The sequence below is a fragment of the Oncorhynchus keta genome, chromosome 35, assembly GCF_023373465.1.
Source record: "Oncorhynchus keta strain PuntledgeMale-10-30-2019 chromosome 35, Oket_V2, whole genome shotgun sequence".
In the NCBI taxonomy this organism is placed as follows: domain Eukaryota; kingdom Metazoa; phylum Chordata; class Actinopteri; order Salmoniformes; family Salmonidae; genus Oncorhynchus; species Oncorhynchus keta.
In genome coordinates this window covers 75,458,018-75,480,630 of record NC_068455.1, presented here as the reverse complement: position 1 = coordinate 75,480,630, position 22,613 = coordinate 75,458,018, and the positions used below count along the sequence as shown (strand labels likewise).

Genomic DNA, 22,613 nt, shown 5'->3' with positions numbered 1-22,613 from the left:
CATCTGTTAAACATGTGTATGAATAACATCTGTTAAACATGTGTATGAATAACATCTGTTAAACATGTGTATGAATAACATCTGTTAAACATGTGTACGAATAACATCTGTTAAACATGTGTATGAATAACATCTGTTAAACATGTGTATGAATAACATCTGTTAAACATGTGTATGAATAACATCTGTTAAACATGTGTATGTGACCAATAGAATTTGATTCGGTCAGAAGAGGGACTTAAGGGTGCCACTTGGAAACACACCCTAGAATTTGATTTGGTCAGAAGAGGGACTTAAGGGTGCCACTTGGAAACACACCCTAGATTTGATTTGATTTGGTCAGAAGATGGACTTAAGGGTGCCACTTGGAAACACACCCTCGTTTGGAGAAGTTTCAGTTTGTCTCTTTATTTTCCTTCATTTCTCTTTATTGGAAGATTTCCTCGCCTGTGTAGACTTCAGTTATAAACTTAGCTTGACATCCCCCTCCCAGAAGTTTATTCATAGATTTTGTAATTCGGTACATTGTTAAACTACTTCTATCTCAGTGGTTGACTCAGGGTAGTAGCATCACGTTGACTTCCTGTGTCTGTGCGTTTCATTTCCTCGTCCTCTCCTCTAACTCTGCACCGCAGCAGAAAAATATGCCCCCTGCTCAGCTTTTTCCTTCGATTGTCCTCTCTCTGACACACACACACACACACACACACACACACACACACACACACACACACACACACACACACACACACACACACACACACACACACACACACACACACACCTGAAACTGAAACGGCTGTGAAAAGAGGAAGTCCAGTATGAAGGGCACACCAGCCCTCTGAACTAACATTATCCCGCGTCCTTCTCAAAACACATTGGAGGACAAGGTTGAGGGACCTCTGGCTTTCTCATACAGTAGGTCTTGAGAAGGAGATGGGGAGAGATGACACCCAGAAGTTTGCAATTGAGATCTTCCCCCTTGTGTTTTAGTTTGTGTGTGTGATGCGTATGTTTTGGGTGTGTCACTATTTGGCCACAGGGACTTCTAATCAGTGATAACTGCTGATCACAACTGAAACTAGCAGGTTCCACATGCAGGAACTTGTTTTATTTGAATATATTTTGATATGTACAGTTAAAGTATTATCACATACAGTTCAGTGAAATGTGCTGCTTTACAGGGCCAGCCATAGTAGTACGGCGCCCAATGGAGCAAATGAGGTTTAAGTGGCAACTAACACAACAGAGGACCTCAACAGAACATGAACAGAACATGAACATTTTAGGGAACATTTAAAAGAACAACACTGATTACATTCAACTACATTCACAGCCAGTCAAACAGAACGTCTATCAAAGTTTCAATATGGGGAGTTGTGGTTTATATCAGAGAGTAGTTGAGATGAGAGACAGGTCCTTCTGTAGCTCAGTTGGTAGAGCATGGCGCTTGTAACGCCAGGGTAGTGGGTTCAATTCCCGGGACCACCCATACGTAGAATGTATGCACACATGACTGTAAGTCGCTTTGGATAAAAGCGTCTGCTAAATGGCATATATTATTATTATTATATTATCCATATCAAAGCTCTGATGTCACAAGTGGGTGAAATTTTTTTTTTGTTTTTTTTTGACAAAGATAAACAATAACATTTCCAAGTCAGGCAAGAACACACAAAAAACACCTGAACTTGGTCAGTGACTGAAATTCATCTCTCAGTGGGTGGAGGGGTTCTGTTCTGTGACATCACAATGCCATGACAACGCCCGGACACTGTGAGTGGGTGGAATGGCGGGAGTCTTTTAAACGATTGGCTGTCTTGTGTGACATCACAATGCCATGACATCACCCGGACACTGTGAGTGGGTGGAATGGCGGGAGCCTGTTTAACAATTGGCTGACAGTTTCAAGTCTTGTGTGACATCACAACGCCGTGATGCCACAGTGTCATACTCTTCAGGGTTGTAGAGTTCAGTGGGTGGGCGGAATGGCGGGAGCCTGTTTAACCACTCAAGTGTGTGTGTGTGTGTGTGTGTGTGTGTGTGTGTGTGACTGTGTAATTATGAGTGTGTGACCGAACTCCTTGAATGGGCATATTATTGAATGACATCGTCACACAACAACCTCAGTTCTAGCCTCAACCCCGCTCTGACCTGTTCCTCCAGTACCCCCTGCATCAGTCCATCCACTCCGATCCAGCTTCCTTTACCCCCTCCGTCACCCCCCTGATCCAGCTTCCGTTTCCCCTAGATTACAGCCCTGGTCTACGTCTCAAACTGAACCCTATTCCCTATATAGTGCAGTACTTGTGACTAGGACTGACAGGGCTGGCCCATAGGGCTCTGGTCAGATGTAGTACACTAAGCAGAGAATAGGGTGCCCTTTGGAACTGAAGAGAGAGAGAGAGACCCCCTCTGTTTATTATGTCTCAGCAGTACACAGCAGGCGTTTGACTACTGGGGTGGGACAATGCCTGCGTTTTACACATCGAACCTGTTTAAATCAGTCTATTTTTTTTCTGGTCTTTAATTGTTTGCTTTTTATGCCGCCTCAGCAATCTGGACACGGCGGCGAGGGAAACGAAATCTAACTAATTAATTATTGTGAGAAGGTTTTTAATAGGGGTGTTAAATCCATGAAACAACTATAGCTCTAACCATACTGTTGGAAGAGTGTGTGTTTGTGTGTGTGTGTGTGGTTGCAGGGTTACTGTAGGAAGAGTGTGTGTGTGTGTGGTTGCAGGGTTACTGTAGGAAGTGTGTGTGTGTGGTTGCAGGGTTTGTTTTACAGTGTTTCTCTGTTTAATGCTGACTGAGCTTCTTTTGAGGCCTCACCGACTCACCGTACAAATGACTCTACCATATGAACAGTTGGAAGCTTGTCCATCTTGTTTGCAAACTTTGGATGTGGCCTAGAATTGCAGTCCCTCAGGGTAAGGGTTGAACTGGCTCGTTCCTCGAGTATAGCATTCGTGAGTCTACTTGCGTGTTTGCCATGTCTCTTCCTTAAGAGGTAAGTAGCTTGGAGCTCGAGGGAGTAGGGCGAAGTTGCCCCCTAGTTGCTGATCTTGGGTCAATGTTACATTTCCCCCACTAATGGTTATTTGTTAGGATTGGGGCAGGCAAAGATGATACTAGATCTGTACCTAAGGGAAACCTGCTTGCTTGTATGTTAAAGTGCTTTGAGTATAACATTGGGGGGGGCCTATTTGCATGTTGAGCTTATTGGTTGAGTTCAGTCTAACACGGCATCGGTCTGTGTCTAGGGGAAACTTCACCCTGGAGCGATGTGGAATAACAGTCTCACAGCATCGGTCTGTGTCTAGGAGAAACTTCACCCTGGAGCGATGTGGAATAACAGTCTCACAGCATCGGTCTGTGTCTAGGGGAAACTTCACCCTGGAGTCTCACAGCATCGGTCTGTGTCTAGGGGAAACTTCACCCTGGAGCGATGTGGAATAACAGTCTCACAGCATCGGTCTGTGTCGGTCTGTGTCTAGTGGGAAATCGGTCTTCTAGGAGAAACTTCACCCTGGAGCGATGTGGAATAACAGTCTCACAGCATCGGTCTGTGTCTAGGGGAAACTTCACCCTGGAGCGATGTGGAATAACAGTCTCACAGCATCGGTCTGTGTCTAGGGGAAACTTCACCCTGGAGCGAGGTGGAATAACAGTCTCACAGCATCGGTCTGTGTCTAGGAGAAACTTCACACTGGAGCGATGTGGAATAACAGTCTCACAGCATCGGTCTGTGTCTAGGAGAAACTTCACCCTGGAGCGATGTGGAATAACAGTCTCACAGCATCGGTCTGTGTCTAGGAGAAACTTCACCCTGGAGCGAGGTGGAATAACAGTCTCACAGCATCGGTCTGTGTCTAGGAGAAACTTCACCCTGGAGCGATGTGGAATAACAGTTTCACAGCATCGGTCTGTGTCTAGGAGAAACTTCACCTGGAGCGATGTGGAATAACAGTCTCACAGCATCGGCTTTGGTTGATAGTGGTGGTTTATTGGGTTATTAGTATGGGGGTTGGTTGTGGAAAGTTATGTGTTGTTGAGCTGTTATTAGTGTTGTTGAGCTGTTATTAGTGTTGTTGAGCTGTTATTAGTGTTGTTGAGCTGTTATTAGTGTTGTTGAGCTGTGGTGTGTTGTTAGTGTTGTTGAGCTGTGGTGTGTTGTTAGTGTTGTTGAGGTGTTATTAGTGCTGTTGAGCTGTTATTAGTGTTGTTGAGCTGTGGTGGGTTATTAATGTTGTTGAGGTGTTATTAGTGTTGTTGAGCTGTGGTGGGTTATTAGTGTTGTTGAGCTGTTATTAGTGCTGTTGAGCTGTTATTAGTGTTGTTGAGCTGTTATTTGTGTTGTTGAGCTGTGGTGTGTTGTTAGTGTTGTTGAGCTGTTATTAGTGTTGTTGAGCTGTTATTAGTGTTGTTGTGCTGTTATTAGTGTTGTTGAGCTGTTATTAGTGTTGTTGAGCTGTTATTAGTGTTGTTGAGCTGTTATTAGTGTTGTTGAGCTGTTATTAGTGTTGTTGAGCTGTGGTAGGTCATTAGTGTTGTTGAGCTGTCATTAGTGTTGTTGAGCTGTCATTAGTGTTGTTGAGCTGTGGTGGGTCATTAGTGTTGTTGAGCTGTTATTAGTGTTGTTGAGCTGTTATTAGTGTTGTTGAGCTGTTATTAGTGTTGTTGAGCTGTGGTGGGTCATTAGTGTTGTTGAGCTGTTATTAGTGTTGTTGAGCTGTTATTAGTGTTGTTGAGCTGTGGTAGGTCATTAGTGTTGTTGAGCTGTTATTAGTGTTGTTGAGCTGTGGTAGGTCATTAGTGTTGTTGAGCTGTTATTAGTGTTGTTGAGCTGTGGTAGGTCATTAGTGTTGTTGAGCTGTCATTAGTGTTGTTGAGCTGTCATTAGTGTTGTTGAGCTGTGGTGGGTCATTAGTGTTGTTGAGCTGTGGTAGGTCATTAGTGTTGTTGAGCTGTTATTAGTGTTGTTGAGCTGTTATTAGTGTTGTTGAGCTGTGGTGGGTCATTAGTGTTGTTGAGCTGTTATTAGTGTTGTTGAGCTGTTATAGGTCATTAGTGTTGTTGAGCTGTTATTAGTGTTGTTGAGCTGTGGTAGGTCATTAGTGTTGTTGAGCTGTTATTAGTGTTGTTGAGCTGTGGTAGGTCATTAGTGTTGTTGAGCTGTTATTAGTGTTGTTGAGCTGTGGTGGGTCATTAGTGTTGTTGAGCTGTTATTAGTGTTGTTGAGCTGTGGTGGGTCATTAGTGTTGTTGAGCTGTTATTAGTGTTGTTGAGCTGTGGTAGGTCATTAGTGTTGTTGAGCTGTCATTAGTGTTGTTGAGCTGTCATTAGTGTTGTTGAGCTGTGGTGGGTCATTAGTGTTGTTGAGCTGTGGTAGGTCATTAGTGTTGTTGAGCTGTTATTAGTGTTGTTGAGCTGTGGTAGGTCATTAGTGTTGTTGAGCTGTTATTAGTGTTGTTGAGCTGTGGTGGGTCATTAGTGTTGTTGAGCTGTTATTAGTGTTGTTGAGCTGTGGTGGGTCATTAGTGTTGTTGAGCTGTTATTAGTGTTGTTGAGCTGTGGTAGGTCATTAGTGTTGTTGAGCTGTCATTAGTGTTGTTGAGCTGTCATTAGTGTTGTTGAGCTGTGGTGGGTCATTAGTGTTGTTGAGCTGTGGTAGGTCATTAGTGTTGTTGAGCTGTTATTAGTGTTGTTGAGCTGTTATTAGTGTTGTTGAGCTGTTATTAGTGTTGTTGAGCTGTGGTGGGTCATTAGTGTTGTTGAGCTGTTATTAGTGTTGTTGAGCTGTTATTAGTGTTGTTGAGCTGTGGTAGGTCATTAGTGTTGTTGAGCTGTTATTAGTGTTGTTGAGCTGTGGTAGGTCATTAGTGTTGTTGAGCTGTTATTAGTGTTGTTGAGCTGTGGTAGGTCATTAGTGTTGTTGAGCTGTTATTAGTGTTGTTGAGCTGTTATTAGTGTTGTTGAGCTGTGGTGGGTCATTAGTGTTGTTGAGCTGTTATTAGTGTTGTTGAGCTGTTATTAGTGTTGTTGAGCTGTGGTAGGTCATTAGTGTTGTTGAGCTGTTATTAGTGTTGTTGAGCTGTGGTAGGTCATTAGTGTTGTTGAGCTGTTATTAGTGTTGTTGAGCTGTGGTAGGTCATTAGTGTTGTTGAGCTGTTATTAGTGTTGTTGAGCTGTGGTAGGTCATTAGTGTTGTTGAGCTGTTATTAGTGTTGTTGAGCTGTGGTGGGTCATTAGTGTTGTTGAGCTGTTATTAGTGTTGTTGAGCTGTGGTGGGTCATTAGTGTTGTTGAGCTGTCATTAGTGTTGTTGAGCTGTGGTGGGTCATTAGTGTTGTTGAGCTGTGGTAGGTCATTAGTGTTGTTGAGCTGTTATTAGTGTTGTTGAGCTGTGGTGGGTCATTAGTGTTGTTGAGCTGTTATTAGTGTTGTTGAGCTGTTATTAGTGTTGTTGAGCTGTGGTGGGTCATTAGTGTTGTTGAGCTGTGGTGGGTCATTAGTGTTGTTGAGCTGTTATTAGTGTTGTTGAGCTGTGGTGGGTCATTAGTGTTGTTGAGCTGTGGTGGGTCATTAGTGTTGTTGAGGTGTGGTAGGTCATTAGTGTTGTTGAGCTGTCATTAGTGTTGTTGAGCTGTGGTGGGTCATTAGTGTTGTTGAGCTGTTATTAGTGTTGTTGAGCTGTTATTAGTGTTGTTGAGCTGTGGTGGGTCATTAGTGTTGTTGAGCTGTGGTAGGTCATTAGTGTTGTTGAGCTGTGGTAGGTCATTAGTGTTGTTGAGCTGTTATTAGTGTTGTTGAGCTGTTATTAGTGTTGTTGAGCTGTGGTAGGTCATTAGTGTTGTTGAGCTGTGGTGGGTCATTAGTGTTGTTGAGCTGTTATTAGTGTTGTTGAGCTGTGGTAGGTCATTAGTGTTGTTGAGCTGTTATTAGTGTTGTTGAGCTGTGGTAGGTCATTAGTGTTGTTGAGCTGTGGTAGGTCATTAGTGTTGTTGAGCTGTTATTAGTGTTGTTGAGCTGTGGTAGGTCATTAGTGTTGTTGAGCTGTGGTGGGTCATTAGTGTTGTTGAGCTGTGGTAGGTCATTAGTGTTGTTGAGCTGTTATTAGTGTTGTTGAGCTGTGGTAGGTCATTAGTGTTGTTGAGCTGTGGTGGGTCATTAGTGTTGTTGAGCTGTGGTAGGTCATTAGTGTTGTTGAGCTGTTATTAGTGTTGTTGAGCTGTTATTAGTGTTGTTGAGCTGTGGTAGGTCATTAGTGTTGTTGAGCTGTTATTAGTGTTGTTGAGCTGTGGTAGGTCTATCTCCTGTAGTACATTTTTGCTGTTTTATTGAACTATCATCTTTAGAGATGTTTGTTCTCAGGACTCCATTGTGAATGAGACACTGGTCTCAACTGGGATCCCGTGAATAAATATAAAGTTCAGTAAAAAATGAATCTATAAGTACTATCTATCAGTACTATCTATCAGTACTATCCATCTATCGGTACTATCTATCAGTACTATCAATCTATCAGTACTATCTATCAATCTATCGGTACTGTCAATCTATCAGTACTATCAATCCATCGGTACTATCTATCAGTACTATCAATCTATCGGTACTATCTATCAGTACTATCAATCCATCGGTACTATCTATCAGTACTATCAATCTATCAGTACTATCAACCTATCAGTACTATCAACCTATCAGTACTATCAACCTATCAGTACTATCAATCTATCAGTACTATCTATCTATCAGTACTATCAGGGGAAACTTCACTCTGGAGCGAGGTGCAATAATAGTCTCACAGCATCATCAGCAAATCGTCGTCGTGGGAACAGAGGGGTGTGGAGTTGGCACGGGGGTCTGGGGTCATGGTGAGGGTTGGGCGAGACATCTTAGAGGGAGGAGGGGCCGAGGGGAGGGGCGCCACGGTGGCCCTGACTCTCCTGTTACCCCCCTGGAACTGACGACCCTGCTGCTGCTGCGGGGGATGGAGAGAGGAGATAGAGAAGAAGGAGTGAGTTCCTGTGTATTGTGTGGGAGAGAGAACAAACGGCGTTGTAAATACAACTCATATTTATGTTTATTTATTTTCCCTTTTGTACCTTAACTATTTGCACGTAATATGACATTGGCAATGTCTTTATTCTTTGGATGTAAATGTTTATTGTTTATGTCACTTTTGTATATTATCAGGACCCTGTCTTTCAAAGACTACAGGGCGTCAGGACGGACAGCTGATCGTCCTCACAGTGGCAGACCACGTGTAACAACACCTGCACAGGATCGGTACATCCGAACATCATACCTGCGGGACAGGTTCAGAATGGCAACAACAACTGCCCGAGTTACACCAGGAACGCACAATCCCTCCATCAGTGCTCAGACTGTCGGCAATAGGTTGAGAGAGGCTGGACTGAGGGCTTGTTGGCCTGTTGTAAGGCAGGTTCTCACCAGACATCACCGGCAACAACGTCGCCTATGGGCACAAACCCACCGTCGCTGGACCAGACAGGACTGGCAAAAAGTGCTCTTCACTGACGAGTAGCGGTTTTGTCTTACCATGGGTGCTGGTCGGATTCGCGTTTACCGTCGAAGGAATGAGTTCTCTGAGGCCTGTGCTCTGTAGCGGGATCGATTTGGAGGTGGAGGGTGAGGGCTAGGACCACTCCCCCCAGAAATGTCCGGGAACTTGCAGGTGCCTTGGTGGAAGAGTGGGGTAACATCTCACAGCAAGAACTGGCAATTCTGGTGCAGTCCATGAGGAGGAGATGCACTGCAGTACTTAATGCAGCTGGTGGCCACACCAGATTCTGACTGTTACTTTTGATTTTGACCCCCCTTTGTTAGGGACACATTGTTCCATTTCTGTTAGTCACATGTCTGTGGAACTTGTTCAGTTTATGTCTCAGTTGTTGAATCTTGCTTGTTATGTTCATACAAATATTTACACATCTTAAATTTGCTGAAAATAAATGCAGTTGACAGTGAGAGGACGTTTATTTTTTTGCTGAGTTTATTTCACTTGCTCTGGCAATGTTAACATGTTTCCCATGCCAATAAAGCCAGAGAGAGGGAGATAAAGGGACAAAGACAAAGTCACTGTGTATTTCACATTACAAAGCATTTAGTTATTTGCTAGAAAGGGAGTGGAAAGAGAAAGTGACAGAGAGAAAGACAGAAATAGACGAGAGAGGTGAGATACTGTTAAGGGGGAGGAGGGAGAGAGAGGCAGGCCTGTCTGTCAAGGGACGACAGGCTATGTGCTCACCGCCCACAAAATGAGTTGGAAACTGAGCTGCACTTCCTAACCTCCTGCCCAATGTATGACCATAATAGAGACACATATTTCCCTCAGATTACACAGACCCACAAAGAATTTGAAAACTAATTCAATTTTGATTAACTCCCATATCTACTGGGTGAAATACTACCGTGTTCCATCACAGCAAGATTTGTGACTTGTTGCAACAAGAAAAGGGCAACCACTGAAGAACAAACACCATTGTAAATACAACCCATATTTATGTTTATTTATTTTCCCTTTTGCACTTGAACTATTTGCACATTGTTACAAAACTATATATAGACATAATATGACATTTGAAATGTCTTTATTCTTTTGGAACTTTTATGAGTGATATTTACTGTTCACTTTTTCTTGTTTATTTCACTTAAGTTAATGATCTATTTCACTTGCTTTGGCAATGTAAACATGTTTCCCATGCCAATGAAGCCCCTTGAACTGAGAGAGTGAATCACTCACATTACATGATCTATTTGCATTGCAGGAGACCTTATCAGAGATGACCCATAAAGCTAACACACACACACACACACACACACACACACACACACACACACACACACACACACACACACACACACACACACACACACACACACACACACACACACACACACACACACACACACACACACACACACACACACACACACACACACACACACACACACACACACACACACACACACACACAACCACACACAACCAAATGACCTGATCAGGAAACACTATGGGCTGTAGTAATAGCTGATAGCAACATATATGGCATGATAATGAGTGACTAGGAGTTCATAGCACCAACAGACTGGCAACTCAGGCTAAAAGAATACCTAAGAATTGACTAAAAAGAAGAAGTCTATTGGTTGTGAGGTAATCATTGGAAGACACAGAGAAGTCTCCACGGTAACGGCCGGGTGACAGTTCCAGTTCCGCTCTCTCTCGTCTCTCTGACCCAGATTGAGACAGGGCGATTCGATTCGCTCAATCACTCCTCTAATACAATGAAATCACCCTGGAGACAGAGTGTGTGTGTATGAGTGACTGTATGTTTGAGTGAGTAAGTGAGTGCGTGCGTGTGTGCGTGAGAGAAACTTTTGATAAATATGTCTCTGAAGTCAAGAAGTAAAATACTGCCATCTAGTGCATACTTTCAGAAGTAAAATTATCAGCTATATCATAATACAACATTACATTTACATTTAAGTCATTTAGCAGACGCTCTTATCCAGAGCGACTTACAACCTGGTGGTCCCGGCTATATCATCTACATAATCTATATAATCTATATCATAATACAACATCTATATCATCTATATAATTTATATAGTCTATCATTTATATAATCTATATAATCTATAACATCTATATCATAATACAACATATATATCATCTATATAATGTATATAGTCTATCATTTATATAATCTATAACATCTATATCATAATACAACATCTATATCATCTATATAATCTATAACATCTATATTATTTATATAATTAATATCATTACAACATCTATATCATTTATATCACCTATATAACCTATATCATTTATATAATTAATATCATAATACATCTATATCATCTATAACATCTATATCATAATACAACATCTATATCATCTATATAACCTATATTATTTATATAATTTATATAATTAATATCATAATGCATCTATATCATAATACAACATCTATATCATCTATATCATAATATAACATCTATATCATAATACAACATCTATATCATAATACAACATCTATATCATCTATATCATAATATATAATATATATCATAATACAACATCTATATAATCTATATCATAATATATAATACATATCATAATACAACATCTATATAATCTATATCATTTATATAATCTACATCATGTATATATAATCTATATCATAATATAACATCTATATAATCTATATCATTTATATAAAGCGTCTGCTAAATGGCATATATTATTATTATTATTATAATCTATATCATAATACAACATCTATATCATCTATATATTTAAAAAAATGTAACCTTTATTTTACATTTATCATTTATATAATCTATATCATAATACATCTATATAATCTTTATCATTTATATAATCTACATCATGTATATATAATCTATATCATAATACAACATCTATATAATTATATCATTTATATAATCTACATCATGTATATATAATCTATATCATAATACAACAAGGAAGTAATACTACGTGTATGTTGTGTAGTAAGCTGTTAGTAGCCCATGTGCCTCACCCTAATAAATGTGTTCCTTTTTCCCTCTCATAACTTAGCCTACTGTTCTGACTTGGTAGTGCACATGTAGCCTATAGCCATTTTTAGAGAAATGTAATCATTGAATAGAGCTTTCATTGTCTGCTTCTAGGCCCCCTTTATTTATCCTACGGTTCTGACTTGGTGTACAGGGAGAACACTGTAAAAATGGCCCATGTTCTGAATTTTGTCGCTGTACATTTCAAAAGTGCTGAACAAATAGTTACATTGACTACGTCAGTCCTAGCTCCCTCATTAATGTCTTCGTCGAAATTGCTGATTGCCTCTTATCCGCTTGTCGTCCCCTTATGCCATAGTTTGTACATCTCAATTGTCAGTAGAAACTACATTTGTTTAAGCAAGTCAGCCATATCAGCTATGTTTTGTAAATGAGGCTGAATGAACCGTTATAGTTCAATTCATGTGTTGTTTAGTGTTGTTGCCTTGCTGGCATGTATCCCACATTTTTTTTGTTGCTCCACCAAGATTTACACACTAAAATCGCCGTGACGAGATCCTGAGGCCCATTGTCATGCCATTCATCTGCGGCCATCACCTCATGTTTCAGCGTGATAATGCACAGCCGCATGTTGCAAGGATCTGTACACAATTCCTGGAAGCTGAAAATGTCCCCGTTCTTCCATGGCCTGGAAACTCCCCAGACATGTCACCCATTAAGCATGTTTGGGATGCTCTGGACCGACGTGTACGACAGCGTGTTACAGTTCCCGCCAATATCCAACAACTTCGCACAGCCATTGAAGAGGAGTGGGACAACATTCTAAAAGCCACAATTAACAGCCCGATCAACTCCATGTGAAGGAGATGTGTCACTCTGCATGAGGTACATGGTGGTCACACCAGATACTGACTGGTTTTCTGATCCAATCCCCTACCTTCTTTTAAAGGTGTCTGTGGCCAACAGAAGCATATCTGTATTCCCAGCCATGTGAAATCCATAGATTAGGGCCTAATTAATTTATTTAAATTGACTGATTTCCTTATATGAACTGTAACTCGGTAAAATCTTTACATGTTTCGTTTAGATTTCTTTGTTGAGTATATCTTGTGTGAATGTTAGTCCACTACAATCAAGTTGAAACAGAACAAACAGCTCAAGTATAACCATGAACTTTGACCCCAGTCATAAATGTCCAACGGTTAAACTAATCATTCACCAGGAACACATAAGCAGAGAAATAGATGGTTCTGTGGTCATAGAAACGGAGAAACAGAGTTAAGGATCGTCAGTAGTAGACTGAACAGGGACAAACAAACCTGTCTTGGCTGTCTGTAGGGGAAATGACAGATCAACTGTTGTATTGTAGTAAGGGTGGTGACAGGTGTAGTTGCAGTCCCCGGGCCCACTGCTGGTACCTGTGGTGAGGGTGGTCCCTGAGGGGGAGTCTGTTGGGGTCTGTGAGGGGAAATGACAGATCAACCTGTTGTGCCAGCATTGTAGGGGGTGACAGCAGGTGACAGCAGCAGTCCCCTGTATGGAGGATATGAGGGTACCTGTATGGATATGAGGGTGGTGACACAGCATGGTCACCTGTATGGATATGTCCCCTGTATGGGGTGACAGCAGTCCCCTGTATGGATATGAGGGTGGTGACAGCAGTACCTGTATGGATATGAGGGGTGACAGCAGTCCCTGTATGGATATGAGGGTGGTGACTGTATGGATATGAGTGACAGCAGTCACCTGTATGGATATGAGGGTGGTGACAGTGACAGCAGTCACCTGTATGGATGACATAAGACTGTATGGTGAGGGCGGTGACAGCAGTCACCTGTATGGATATGAGGGTGGTGACAGTGTAACTGTATGGATATGAGGGTGGTGACAGCAGTCACCTGTATGGATATGATGGTGCCAGCAGTCCCCTGTATGGATATGAGGGTGCTGACAGCAGTCACCTGTATGGATGTGAGGGTGGTGACAGCAGTCACCTGTATGGATATGAGGGTGGTGACAGCAGTCACCTGTATGGATATGAGGGTGGTGACAGTAAGAACTGTATGGTGAGGGGTGACAGCAGTCACCTGTATGGATATGGGGTGGTGGGCAAGTCCCTGTATGGTGACAGCAGTCACCTGTATGGATATGAGGGTGGTCACCTGTATGGATATGAGGGTGGTGACAGCAAGTACCTGTATGGATATGAGTGGTGGTGACAGATATGAGGTAGTACCTGTATGGATATGAGGGTGGTGACATGGTAGGTGACCAAGTACCTGTATGGATATGATGACAGCAGTCACCTGTATGGATGACAGCAGTCACCTGTATGGATATGAGGGGTGGTGACAGCAGTCCCCTGTATGGATATGAGGGTGGTGACAGTGGATATGAGGTACCTGTATGGATATGAGGGTGGTGACAGCAAGTACCTGTATGGATATGAGGGTGGTGACAGTAGGTACCTGAGTCCCCTGTATGGATATGAGGGTGGTAGTACCCAAGTACCTGGTGACAGTAGGTACCTTGAGGTGCTGGATATGAGGGTTGACAGCAGTCCCCCTCACCTGATGGAGAGGGTGGTGAGGGTTGATAAGAGGGTGCTGAGACTCTAGGTGCTTCTAGGGCTGACTCTTCTTCTAGCTGACCCACACAACTCTGATGAGAGAGAGAGAGAGAGAGAGATCTTTTTATTTTTAAATTCATTTTATTTCACCTTTATTTAACCAGGTAGGCTAGTTGAGAACAGGTTCTCATTAGCAACTGCAACCTGGCCAAGACGAGGCAAAGCAGTGTGACACAGACAACAACACAGTTACACGTGGAGTAAACAATAAACAAGCCAATAACACAATAAACAAGTCAATGACACAGTAGAAAAAATAAAGTCTATATACAGTGTGTGCAAAAGGCATGAGGAGGTAGGCAATAAATAGGCCATAGGAGAGAATGATTACAATTTAGCAGATGACAATGTGCAAGTAGAGATAGTAGAGTGTGCAAAAGAGCAGGAAAAAAAACTATGGAGATGAGGTAGGTAGAGTGGGCTATTTACAGATGGATTATGTACAGCTGCAGCGATCAGTTAGCTGCTCAGATAGTTGATGTTTAAAGTTGGTGAGGGAAATAAACTTCAGCGATTTTTGCAATTTGTTCCAGTCACTCACTGGCAGCAGAGAACTGGCAGGAAAGGCGGCCAAATGAGGTGTTGGCTTTGGGGATGATCAGTGAATTATACCTGCTGGAACGTGTGCTACGGATGGGTGTTGCCATCGTGACCAGTGAACTGAGATAAGTCGGAGCTTTACCTAGCATAGACTTATAGATGACCTGGAGCCAGTGGGTCTGGCGACGAATATGTAGCGAGGGCCAGCCGACTAGAGCATACAGGTCGCAGTGGTGGGTGGTATAAGGTCATTTGGTAACAAAACAGATGGCACTGTGATAGACTGCATCCAATTTGCTGAGTAGAGTGTTAGAGGCTATTTTGTAAATGACATCGCCGAAGTTGAGGATCGGTAGGATAATCAGTTTTACTAGGGTAAGTGTGGTGGCGTGAGTGAAGGAGGCTTTGTTGCGAAATAGAAAGCCGATTCTAGATTTGATTTTGGATTGGAGATGTTTAATATGAGTCTGGAAGGAGAGTTTACAGTCTAGCCAGACACCTAGGTATTTATAGTTGTCCACATATTCTAGGTCGGAACTGTCCAGGGTAGTGTTGCTAGTCGGGCGGGTGGGTGCGGGCAGCGAACGGTTGAAAAGCATGCATTTGGTTTTACTAGCATTTAAGAGCAGTTGGAGGCCACTGAAGGAGTGTTGTATGGCACTGAAGCTCGTTTGGAGGTTAGTTAGCACAGTGTCCAAGGAAGGGCCAGAAGTATACAGAATGGTGTAGTCTGAGTAGAGGTGGATCAGGGAATCGCCCGCAGCAAGAGCGACATTGATATATACAGAGAAAAGAGTCAGCCCAAGAATTGAACCCTGTGGTACCCCCATAGAGACTGCCAGTGGTCCGGACAACAGACCCTCCGATTTGACACACTGAACTCGGTCTGCAAAGTAGTTGGTGAACCAGGCGCGGCAGTCATTAGAGAAACCAAGGCTGTTGAGTCTGCCGATAAGAATACAGTGATTGACAGAGTCGAAAGCCTTGGCCATGTCGATGAAGACGGCTGCACAGTACTGTCTTTTATCGATAGCGGTTATGATATCGTTTAATACCTTGAGCGTGGCTGAGGTTCACCCGTGACCAGCTCGGAAACCGGATTGCACAGCGGAGAAGGTATGGTGGGATTCGAAATGGTCAGTGATCTGTTTATTTACTTGGCTTTCGAAGACTTTAGATAGGCAGGGCAGGATGGATATAGGTCTGTAACAGTTTGGGTCTAGAGTGTCTCCCCCTTTGAAGAGGGGGATGACCGTGGCAGCTTTCCAATCTTTAGGGATCTCGGACGATACGAAAGAGAGGTTGAACAGGCTGGTAATAGGGGTTGCAACAATGATTTTAGGTACATTTTAGAAATAGGGGGTCCATGTGTTCTAGCCCAGCTGATTTGTACGGGTCCACGTTTTGCAGCTCTTTCAGAATATCTGCTGTATGGGTTTGGGTGAAGGAGAAGCTGGGGGGGCTGTTGGCCGGGGTTGGAGAAGCCAGGACGAAAGCATGGCCAGCCGTTGAGAAATGCTTATTGAAATGTTCGATTATCATGGATTGGGAGGAGGTGCTCTTGTTCTCCATGGACTTTACAGTGTCCATGGAGTGTTTACAGTGTCCATGGAGTGTTTACAGTGTCCATGGAGTGTTTACAGTGTCCATGGAGTGTTTACAGTGTCCATGGAGTGTTTACAGTGTCCCAGAACTTTTTGGAGTTAGAGCTACAGGGTGCATATTTCTGCTTGAAAAAGCTGGCCTTTGCTTTCCTGACTGACTCTGTGTATTGGTTCCTGACTTCCCTGAACAGTTGCATATCGCGGGGACTATTTGATGCTATTGCAGTCTGCCACGGGATGTTTTTGTGCTGGTCAAGGGCAGTCAGGTCTGGAGTGAACCAAGGGCTATATCTGTTCTTATTTTGGCATTTTTTGAACGGGGAATGCTTATCTAAGATGGTGAGGAAATTACTTTTAAAGAATGACCAGGCATCCTCGACTGACGGGATGAGGTCAATATCCTTCCAGGATACTCGGGCCAGGTCGATTTGAAAGGCCTGCTCGCAGAAGTGTTTTAGGGAGCGTTTGACAGTTATGAAGGGTGACCGTTTGACCGAGTATCCATAGCGGATGCAGGCAATGAGGCAGTGATCGCTGAGATCCTGGTTGAAAACAGCAGAGGTGTATTTGGAGGGCAAGTTGGTCAGGATAATGTCTATGAGGGTGCCCATGTTTACGGATTTAGGGTTGTACCTGGTGGGTTCCTTGATGATTTGTGTGAGATTGAGGGCATCTACCTTAGATTGTAGGACTGCCGGGGTGTTAAGCATATCCCAGTTCAGGTCACCTAACAGAACAAACTCTGAAGCTAGATGGGGGGCGATCAATTCACAAATGGTGTCCAGGGCACAGCTGGGAGCGGAGGGGGGGGTCGATAGCAGGCGGCAACAGTGAGACTTATTTCTGGAGAGGTTCATTTTTTAAATTAGAAGTTCAAACAGTTTGGGCATAGACCTGGAAAGTATGACAGAACTTTGCAGGCTCTCTCTGCAGCAGATTGCAACTCCTCCCCCTTTGGCAGTTCTATCTTGACAGAAAATGTTGTAGTTGGGTATGGAAATCTCAGAATCTTTGGTGGCCTTCCTAAGCCAGGATTCAGACAAGGCAAGGACATCAGGGTTGGCGGAATGTGCTAAAGCAGTGAGTAAAACAAACTTAGGGAGGTTTCTGATGTTGACATGCATGAAACCAATGCTTTTTCATTTACATTTACATTTAAGTCATTTAGCAGACGCTCTTATCCAGAGCGACTTTTCGATCACAGAAGTCAACAAATGAGGGTACCTGGGGACACACAGGGCCTGGGTTTACCTCCACAAGAAAGAGACATAGAGAGAGAGATCTATTTCACTTGCTTTGGCAATGTATGTTTCCCATGCCAATAAAGCCTTACATTTAATTGAAATTGAGAGCGAGAAAGAGAGAGGAGAGACATACAGAGTGAGAGTGTGTATGTATATTTAGTCATAGTAAAACAGGTGATTTATCTACAGTCTGTACCTGTATGGTGGTTAGTGCATCAGGTGGGGGGTCCTGATTTGAGACAGGCAGTTGGCAGGGCAGCAGCATCTCTCTGTTTGCCACAGGTTTGAGGAGGAGGGAGAGAGAGGCAGAGGGCTGAAGGAGGTAGTGGCAACACACACCAGAACCAATAGAACTGGAACCAATAGGCTCTGAACGCACCAGTAGGAACCAGTCACGAGCCTGGAAAGAGAGAGGGAGCATTGAGGAGGAGGGAGAGAGAGAGAGCAGAACAGACCACCCCAGACCATGACCTCGACATCACAGCAGGACAGACAAATGAAGAACCCCAGGGGATCACAACATCTCTGAGCACCCTCCCTGTCAGCCACCCTCCTGACAACCCCCTGTCAGCCACCCTCCTGACAACCCCCCCTGTTAGCCACCCGTCAGCCACCCTGACAGCCCCCTGATAGCCCCCTGACAGCCCCCTGACAGCCCCCCGTCAGCCACCCTGACAACCCCCCTGATCAGCCCCCTGACAACCCCCTGTCAGCCACCCTGACAACCCCCCCTGATAGCCCTCCTGACAACCCCCTGTCAGCCACCCTGAGCCCTCCAACCCCCCGTCAGCCACCCTCCTGACAACCCCCTGTCAACCACCCTGACAACCCCCTTGTCAGCCACCCTGCCAACCCCTGCCAACCCCCATTGTCAGCCACCCTGACAACCCCTGTCAGCCACCCTGTCAGCCACCCTGATAGCCCTCCTGACAACTCCCCTGTCAGCCACCCTGATAGCCCTCCTGACAACCCCCCCTGATAGCCACCCTGACAACACCCCCTGATAGCTCTCCTGGCAACCCTCCCTGTCAGCCACCCTGATAGCCTCCTGACAACCCCCTGATAGAACTCCTGACAACCCCCTGTCAGCCACCCTCCTGACAACCCCCTGTCAGCCACCCTCCTGACAACCCCCTGTCAGCCCTCCTGACAACCCCCTGTCAGCCCCCTGATAGCCCTCCTGACAACCCCCCTGTCAGCCACCCCTGATAGCCCTGACGACCCCCTGACAATGTCCCCCCGTCAGCCACCCTGATAGCCCTCCTGACAAACCCCTGATAGCCCTCCTGACAAACCCCCTGTCAGCCACCCTGATAACCCTCCTGACAAACCCCCCTGATAGACCTCCTGACAAACCCCCCTGATAGCCACCCTGACCCTCCCCCCCTGATAGCCACCCTGACAACCCCCCCTGATAGCCACCTTGACAAACCCCCCTGTCAGCCACCCTGATAGCCCTCCTGACTGAAACCCCCCCCCTGAAACCCCCATCAGCCACCCTGATAGCCAACCCCCGTCAGCCCTCTGATAGCCTGACAACCCCCCCAGCCACCCTGATAGAACTCCTGACAACCCCTGATAGAACTCCTGACAACCCCCTGTCAGCCACCCTGATAGCCCTCCTGACAAACCCCCCTGATAGCCCTCCCGACAACCCCCGTCAGCCACCCTGATAGCCCTGACAAACCCCCCTGACAACCCTCCCTGTCAGCCACCCTGATAGCCTCCTGACAACCCCCTGATAGAACTCCTGACAACCCCCTGTCAGCCACCCTGATAGCCCTCCTGACAACCCCCCCCTGATAGCCCTCCTGACAAACCCCTTGATAGCCCTCCTGACAACCCCCTGTCAGCCACCCTGATAGTTACCCTGATAACCCCCCTGATAGCCACCCTGACAACCCCTGATAGCCCTGACAACCCCCTGATCAGCCAGCCCCCTGACAACAGCCCCTGATAGCTCAGCCCTGACAACCCCCTGTCAGCCACCCTGATAGCCCTCCTGACCCCTGTCAGCCCCCTGATAGCCACTCCAATAGCTACCCTGACAGCCACCCTGACACCCCCCTGTCAGCCACCCTGATAGCCCTCCTGACAAACAACCCCTGTCCCCCCTGATAGCCCTCCTGACAAACCCCCTGATAGCCAGCCTGATAGCCCTCCAGACAAACCCCCCTGATAGCCACACCGATAGCCACCCTGACAAACCCCCTGATAGCCCTCCTGACAAACCACCCTGATAGCCACACTGAAAGCCCTCCTGACAACCCCCCTGATAGCCCTCCTGACAAACCCCTGATAGCCAGCCTGATAGCCCTCCAGACAAACCCACCTGATAGCCACACCTGATAGCCACCCTGACAAACACCCCTGATAGCCCGATAGCCACCCTGACAAACCACCCTGATAGCCACACTGAAAGCCCTCCTGACAACCCCCCCTGATAGCCCTCCTGACAAACCACCCTGACAAAGCCAGCCACCGATAGCCACCCCTGACAAACCCCCTGATAGCCCCCTGACAAACCACCCTGATAGCCACACTGAAAGCCCTCCTGACAACCCCCCCTGATAGCCCTCCTGACAAACCCCCTGATAGCCCTCCTGACAAACCACCCTGATAGCCACACTCACTGAAAGCTCTCCTGACAAACCCCCCGACAACCCCCCCTGTCAGCCACCCTGACAACCCCCCGTCACCCACCCTAATACCCACCCTGATAGCCACCCTGATAGCCCTCCTGACAATTCAAATCTATTGTTGTAACACTGTACAAATGGTTAAAGTACACAAGGGAAAATAAATAAGCATAAATATGGGTTGTATTTACAATGGTGTTTGTTCTTCACTGGTTGACCTTTTCTTGTGGCAACAGGTCACAAATCTTGCTGTGATGGAACACTGTGGTATTTCACCAAATAGATATGAGAGTTTATCAAACTTTGTTTTCAAATTCTTTGTGGGTCTGTGTAATCTGAGGGAAATGTGTCTCTAATATGGTCATACATTTGGCAGGAGGTTAGGAAGTTCAGCTCAGTTTCCACCTCATTTTGTGGGCAGTGAGCACATAGCCTGTCTTCTCTTGAGAGCCATGTCTTTCTCAATAGCAAGGCTATGCTCACTGAGTCTGTACATAGTCAAAGCTTTCCTTAAGTTTGGGTCAGTCACAGTGGTCAGGTATTCTGCCACTGTGTACTCTCTGTTTAGGGCCAAATAACATTCTAGTTTGCTCAGTTTTTTTGTTAATTCTTTACAATGTGTCAAGTAATTATCTTTTTGTTTTCTCATGATTTGGTTGGGTCTAATTGTGCTGCTGTCCTGGGGCTCTGTGGGGTGTGTTTGTGTTTGTGAACAGAGCCCCAGGACCAGCTTTCTTAGGGGACTCTTCTCCAGGTTCATCTCTCTGTAGGTGATGGCTTTGTTATGGAAGGTTTGGGAATCGCTTCCTTTTAGGTGGTTGTAGAATTTAATGTCTCCATTCTGGATTTGGATAATTAGTGGGTATCGGCCTAATTCTGCTCTGCATGCATTATTTGGTGTTTTACGTTGTACACAAAGGATATTTTTCGCAGAATTCTGCATGCAGAGTCTCAATTTGGTGTTTGTCCCATTTTGTGAAGTCTTGGTTGGTGAGCGGACCCCAGACCTCACAACCATAAAGGGCAATGGGTTCTATGACTGATTATAGTATTTTTATCCAGATCCTAATTGGTATGTCGAATTTTATGTTCCTTTTGAAGGCATAGAAGGCCCTTCTTGCCTTGTCTCTCAAATCGTTCACAGCTTTGTGGAAGTTACCTGTGGTGCTGATGTTTAGACCGAGGTATGTATAGTTTTTTGTGTGCTCTAGGGCAACGGTGTCTAGATGGAATTTGTATTTGTGGTCCTGGTGACTGGACCTTTTTTGGAACGCCATTATTTTGGTCTTACTGGGATTTACTGTCTCTCTCTCTCTATATATATATCTCTCTCTGTCTGTCTCTCTGTCTCTCATCATCCCTCGTTAACATTCCCTCCCTCCCTCCCCCCTACTGACCCGGAGTGTGTGACAGAGAGCATGGAAGAGGTGATGGTTTCTCTCCATCTCATCCCAGTCCATTTGCCAACAGGTGGTAGGCCTGAGGATCAAATGAAACTTTATTCAAGTGCATTTCAATTTGCAAAACACTTCTTTCTTTTTTACTGTAAAACAATAAAATGAAAAGACGTCGATAATAAGCAAAAGAACATTAAACACAAATAAAACATTTAATTAAATGATTGAATAAAGGCTAAAAACTTGGTTTAAAAACCTCAGTGGTGTCTGTCCATCTCACCTGATGATGAGGGGCAGGCCGTACAACACACTCTCACACACGCCGTCTGCACGCAGTGTCCTGCAACACACATTAATACAGTAGACACACAGTATCCTGCAACACACACATTAATACAGTAGACACACAGTCTGGACGCAGTGTCCTGCAACACACACATTAATACAGTAGACACACAGTCTGCACGCAGTGTCCTGCAACACACATTAATACAGTAGACACACAGTCTGGACGCAGTGTCCTGCAACACACACATTAATACAGTAGACACACAGTCTGGACGCAGTGTCCTGCAACACACATTAATACAGTAGACACACAGTCTGGACGCAGTGTCCTGCAACACACACATTAATACAGTAGACACACAGTCTGCACGCAGTGTCCTGCAACACACATTAATACAGTAGACACACAGTCTGGACGCAGTGTCCTGCAACACACACATTAATACAGTAGACACACAGTCTGGACGCAGTGTCCTGCAACACACATTAATACAGTAGACACACAGTCTGGACGCAGTGTCCTGCAACACACACATTAATACAGTAGACACACAGTCACGCAGTGTCCTGCAACACACATTAATACAGTAGACACACAGTGTCCTGCAACACACACATTAATACAGTAGACACACAGTCTGGACGCAGTGTCCTGCAACACACACATTAATACAGTAGACACACAGTCTGGACGCAGTGTCCTGCAACACACAT

The 22,613-nt window shown here is 44.8% G+C and overlaps 1 protein-coding gene and 1 long non-coding RNA gene across 51 annotated transcripts in view; one reads left to right on the top strand and one right to left on the bottom strand.

The window, feature by feature from the left end:
* The first annotated feature begins 2,472 nt into the window (after window positions 1-2,472).
* LOC127916209 (uncharacterized) lies at window positions 2,473-7,984 on the top strand. 50 transcript variants are annotated; one of them, XR_008093952.1, is made up of 5 exons: window positions 2,473-3,289; window positions 3,663-4,476; window positions 4,812-5,019; window positions 5,067-6,368; window positions 6,752-7,984. It is a non-coding gene; the product is annotated as an uncharacterized LOC127916209 (long non-coding RNA). The 50 variants fall into 50 exon arrangements; XR_008093956.1 differs by having other exon boundaries at window positions 2,473-3,349; window positions 3,843-4,476; XR_008093945.1 differs by having other exon boundaries at window positions 2,473-3,349.
* Window positions 7,985-13,036: 5,052 nt separating this feature from the next.
* m1ap (meiosis 1 associated protein) overlaps window positions 13,037-22,613 on the bottom strand; it is a 72,471-nt gene continuing 62,894 nt past the window's right edge. Inside the window, exons 8-14 of the mRNA XM_052495703.1 lie at window positions 21,892-21,951; window positions 21,612-21,693; window positions 17,772-17,975; window positions 14,070-14,219; window positions 13,457-13,696; window positions 13,224-13,343; window positions 13,037-13,114 (exon numbers count right to left, since the gene is read on the bottom strand). Coding sequence (XP_052351663.1) covers window positions 13,037-13,114; window positions 13,224-13,343; window positions 13,457-13,696; window positions 14,070-14,219; window positions 17,772-17,975; window positions 21,612-21,693; window positions 21,892-21,951 — 934 coding nt within the window. The remainder of the gene's footprint in view (window positions 13,115-13,223; window positions 13,344-13,456; window positions 13,697-14,069; window positions 14,220-17,771; window positions 17,976-21,611; window positions 21,694-21,891; window positions 21,952-22,613) is intronic.